The 5,471-nt window shown below is 56.0% G+C and overlaps 1 protein-coding gene across 1 annotated transcript in view; it reads right to left on the reverse strand.

Moving 5' to 3' along the window:
* Positions 1-4,205: 4,205 nt before the first annotated feature.
* LOC108803821 (nuclear pore complex protein Nup98-Nup96-like) overlaps positions 4,206-5,471 on the reverse strand; it is a 2,240-nt gene continuing 974 nt past the window's right edge. Inside the window, exons 4-5 of the mRNA XM_018575622.1 lie at positions 4,974-5,016; positions 4,206-4,417 (exon numbers count right to left, since the gene is read on the reverse strand). Of these exons, the coding sequence (XP_018431124.1) occupies positions 4,206-4,417; positions 4,974-5,016 (255 nt within the window). The remainder of the gene's footprint in view (positions 4,418-4,973; positions 5,017-5,471) is intronic.

Consider the following 5,471-nt stretch of genomic DNA (forward strand, 5'->3'; position numbering starts at 1 on the left):
CCGTGGCCAGGAAGTGTGGGACCTGATCAGTGACATCATACAAATCGTGGAACGAGAAGCCGGCCCGCCCTCGTGGGGACCATCAGGAATGATAGAGAGTCCAGTGGCTGCGCGGTAGACCGGCACCTCCAGGCAATGGTGGGAACCGGAATGATGAGCTGGGGGGGGGCAGACAAAGGGATGGAAGAACAATGGTGTGGGGGGAGGGGAAAGGCTGAAGTTACCTTAGGAAGGAAGTTCTAGAACACATTGTCCCTGGGCAGGACCAGAAAGGGCCCATTACAGGATAAGCCGGCCCGTGAAGAGCCTCGCCGTGCAGAACCAGCAGGAAGTACAAGCTTGTGAATGAGCGATGAGGTGAAGATCATTGATTGGTTGCTGCAAAGGGAGGTCAGCATGCGTTGGAACAAGGTCACTAGTGACAAGATCTGACCCTTAAAGGTACAGCGCCAGCTGCTGGTCCCGGAGCTCTGCGTCCTCCAGCGAATGCGTTCTGCCGTTCGATGGCAGGAAGTAGACTTCCCAGCCTTCCGCATTGTAGGGGAAACACTGATCAAGAGATGGTCCTGAGCTTCAGCAGCCATGCGGGTAAATCAAGCCGGCTACGGCAATGCCGGACGGTAAACCAGTCCCTGGGACTGCGATCTGGAAGAGCCCGTGGAGTGTCTGCCGGGAGCCCGATCCGGCTTCAGTACCGCACTCGCTCGGGACCATCTGAGCCGAGAATCACCGACACACTTTCCTTCTTGATGTTGCCGAGAAGACGAGGAAGGAATTTCAGGGGTGAAGATCATGCTGGAGCCAAACTCCGGTCCTCCAGCTGTGGTGGAACTACAAATCCCATGAGGCATTCTCACAGACTGCCCCCAGAGAGAGAGATGCATTATGGGATTTGTAGTTTCACCACAGCTGTCAGGAGGCCCGCAGCCAGCGTCAGGAGGCCCGCAGCCAGCGTCAGGAGGCCCGCAGCCAGTGTCCCCCGGGCTCCAGAAGACCGGAAAGGAAATCTGTTTGGTGTCACCGGCAAGTTTAAGGACGTGAACCAGGAAGGGAGCGGAATTGTAGCTTGTAGTCCTTGGTGATCACCTCCAGCAGCTGGCTGACCAAATGTCCGCAGAGGCCGACAGACATCCAACACTCTGGAAAGTAGGGACGGCCACTCGTCTTCAAAACGATTCATCTGAGGGACCGGATCTAGAGGCCACGCCAGGGCAAGCGTTCCATTACTGGAGATTTAGGGATCAAAGCCGCTTGTCCTCTACAGCTCGGGGGTTACACTGCAATGGCCAGGAGTAACAATTGGCACAATGAACCACATGGAAGCACGCCACCATCATCTTGCCGCCATAGGTCAGGCATTTCCGGGATTGCAGGGTGGGAATGCAAGAGCAGAGACTGCAACTTCTGGGGTAGGAAGACCCTGGACAGGGGCATGGCCTAAGGACTCCAGATGGGAAGGCTCCAGGGTTGATGCCCTGGGCACACAGCAAGGGTAAGATAGAGGCCATCACCTGCGGTGCCATGGGCAGACTGGAAGAGCAATTGGCAAAACCCGGGGCAGGTAAAATGTGGATGTGTGTAACTAGGAATCCCTGAAAGCTCCTCCGGCTAAAGTGCCAAGGAGAGCGCCGCATGCAGGATCCAGCGAGGAGCACTTCACAGGCCAGACCCACCAGCTGGGAGGGGTTATACAGGCCACACCCACCAGCTGGGAGGGGTTATACAGGCCACACCCACCAGCTGGGAGGGGTTATACAGGCCACACCCACCAGCTGGGAGTGGGAGGGGTTATACAGGCCAGACCCACAAGCTGGGAGGGGATATACAGGCCACACCCACCAGCTGGGAGTGGGAGGGGTTATACAGGCCAGACCCACAAGCTGGGAGGGGATATACAGGCCACACCCACCAGCTGGGAGTGGTTATACACACCAGACCCACCAGCTGGGAGTGGGAGGGGTTATACAAGGCCAATCCGGCCAAAAACATTTCCCTTCAAGAGAGTGAGTGGAGAATCTTCCGCCTGTCGCGGGGACGCACCCTTCCTCGGGGCCGGGGACGCACCCTTCCTCGGGGACGCACCCTTCCTCGGGGCCGGGGACGCACCCTTCCTCGGGGACGCACCCTTCCTCGGGGCCGGGGACGCACCCTTCCTCGGGGACGCACCCTTCCTCGATATAATAACGATATAAAACTCGTAGACTGGTCAAAGACGCCGACAACCTAACAAAACGAGAGAGGAAAGCTCTAAAAGAACTTAAAATGGCCCCAAACATTCTAATAAAAAATAGCGGCAAAGGGGGCGACGTGATCCCTACTCCCAGAAATACAAACTTACATTACACTAAAATCCCCCTTTCACTGAGCTAAGCGCCGACACTAACATCAACTTGGCTTTAGAAGCTGCAGAACTCCTCCTCCTAAGAAGAGAACTCCTCCTCCTAACCAGAGAACTCCTCCTCCTAACCAGAGAACTCCTCCTCCTAACCAGAGAACTCCACCACCAGCTGGGAGGGGTTATACAGGCCACACCCACCAGCTGGGAGGGGTTATACAGGCCACACCCACCAGCTGGGAGTGGGAGGGGTTATACAGGCCAGACCCACAAGCTGGGAGGGGATATACAGGCCACACCCACCAGCTGGGAGTGGGAGGGGTTATACAGGCCAGACCCACAAGCTGGGAGGGGATATACAGGCCACACCCACCAGCTGGGAGTGGTTATACACACCAGACCCACCAGCTGGGAGTGGGAGGGGTTATACAAGGCCAATCCGGCCAAAAACATTTCCCTTCAAGAGAGTGAGTGGAGAATCTTCCGCCTGTCGCGGGGACGCACCCTTCCTCGGGGCCGGGGACGCACCCTTCCTCGGGGACGCACCCTTCCTCGGGGCCGGGGACGCACCCTTCCTCGGGGACGCACCCTTCCTCGATATAATAACGATATAAAACTCGTAGACTGGTCAAAGACGCCGACAACCTAACAAAACGAGAGAGGAAAGCTCTAAAAGAACTTAAAATGGCCCCAAACATTCTAATAAAAAATAGCGGCAAAGGGGGCGACGTGATCCCTACTCCCAGAAATACAAACTTACATTACACTAAAATCCCCCTTTCACTGAGCTAAGCGCCGACACTAACATCAACTTGGCTTTAGAAGCTGCAGAACTCCTCCTCCTAAGAAGAGAACTCCTCCTCCTAACCAGAGAACTCCTCCTCCTAACCAGAGAACTCCTCCTCCTAACCAGAGAACTCCTCCTCCTAACCGGAGAACTCCTCCTCCTAACCGGAGAACTCCTCCTCCTAACCGGAGAACTCCGCTTCTTGCCGCTCGGACAATTCATCATCCCGAAACGTCCAATAAGCCCCCCGGGGAGGCCCCCCAGTGTCTGCTGTGGGGGGTCCCTCTGGAAGGACCGGGTTCTACAACTCCCCTCTTATGTCCGGGACACAAAAACCTTCTGAACAATCTATCGGGACTCCGAGGACCCGAGATGGGTTGGGATAGACGTAGAATCCCGTTATACTTCTTCGCCATGAACGGGGCGGAGAGTCACCTATACACGCAGTCCAACTGTCCTTTCTGGGTGCACAAAAACGTGGTCCATCCCACGGCAACGGACGATCCGTGGGGTCCATCCCACGGCAACGGACGATCCGTGGGGTCCATCCCACGGCAACGGACGATCCGTGGGGTCCATCCCACGGCAACGGACGATCCGTGGGGGTCCATCCCACGGCAACGGACGATCCGTACTGTCAGTCCCGGGTCTAACCGACGCGCCACTGGAGGGTTACACTGTCACACCTCGCTACCCGTGTGATCATCGGTCACGCGTGATATGTTCCCGGCTGGACCCGGAGGAGTTCCTCTTGTTTTATATTCATGTGATTAATGTTTTGTTTGTTTTATAAAACTCCCGGCTTTCCTCGGCTTCAGACATCCTATAGGGCCCCAGGGGACCGAACTAACAAGGACCTTACACTATAGAACCCCCCCAGTTAGCAGAGAGGACCCGGGGGAGGCCGGCCTCATACAAATCTTAGACTTCTCTTTAATGGAAGGTTCACATTCGGCAATCTGCTGGCAGGAAACGGCACTTCATGTCTCCGGCCTTCCACAGCTGAAAATGTCTGCCGGGAGAAATCCGCCGGCTGCAGGTTAAGGGAACGCAGAGCAGAGGACCGTACGGGCAGCCGTGCGTTTACTGGCTGCGCAGAGTGAGTTCTCTCAGGTAAGACTGTGTGAGGCTGCGGAGTTCTTCCATAGCATAGTCCTCTGGCATTGGGAGGCGGCCAATGTGGGGGGCCAGCAATCTGAGGGGGACGCGCTGGAGGTCCGAGTCGTCGTCCGATTCCGGTGAATGTTGTAAACGCAGGACAACACGCAGGATGTTGGCGACACGCTTTGCCATCTCTGGAAAGGAAGAAGATGGTTAGAATGGAAACTCAGCGCACTGAAGACCCTCAACAAAAAAAAAATCTGCCCCGGACCAGAGGACTAACCCAGGAGAAGAGAGCGGGAAGTATATGACATGAATAGAACAAGGAAGGAATCTCCGGAACTTCCTCACAAGGCTGCAAAGTGGCAGCAGAAAGGGGACCCGTCTCCTGGAGATCAGGTCCCAACACGTCCCTACAGAGGGGTCCCAACACGTCCCTACAGAGGGGTCCCAACACGTCCCTACAGAGGGGTCCCAACACGTCCCTACAGAGGGGTCCCAACATGTCCCAGTTGGGACGAAATATTATGTTTGGTCTCTCGGCAACACAGTGTGGAAATGCGTAGCACACTCGGCACCACCCACTGTATGGATCAGGTAACTGGACCCGTCAATGGAAGAGCTCCTAAACCTTCCTGAAGGTGAAAGTCCTGCAACACTTAGGTGATGCCCAATGGAGGCCTGGTGAGGTTACAGACCACCAGAAGGATAGGCCAGGAGAGACGCCCAATGGAGGCCTGGTGAGGTTACCGACCACCAGAAGGATAGTCCAGGAGCGACGCCCAATGGAGGCCTGGTGAGGTTACAGACCACCAGAAGGATAGTCCAGGAGAGACGTAGTGACCATGTTAGGGGGCATTCCCTCCACACTCTACAAGCCATGAGACACGATGGAGGAGAAAGGTTTTGGAGAGATAAGGAAGGGGTCAATGGTCCATAGGGAGTGCGCTCCCTCTCCTATAGGTGACCCCCGGTTACCAATACTAGACTGTCTAGAAGAGAAGCCAGAACCGGATGAATCTTGCCGGTGTTTTGGCTGCAAGAATGGAGAAAGCGGATCCTTCCAGGGAAGGTCGTCCGAGCGTTCCAGAGTGGGGACCCCAAGACAAATCACAGGAGGGGACACGGGGTTCAGGGGAGGCGCCTCAGGAGGGCCGCTGACTCCGGTCCTTGCTAGTGAAGGGAACATTGACCTACAAGGGGTAACGCCGAGAAATAACCACAAGGGGTACAGCACCCAGGGACAAA

This window comes from Nanorana parkeri, unplaced genomic scaffold (genome assembly GCF_000935625.1).
Source record: "Nanorana parkeri isolate BGI_ZX_2015 unplaced genomic scaffold, ASM93562v1 scaffold4284, whole genome shotgun sequence".
Classification (NCBI taxonomy): Eukaryota; Metazoa; Chordata; class Amphibia; order Anura; family Dicroglossidae; genus Nanorana; species Nanorana parkeri.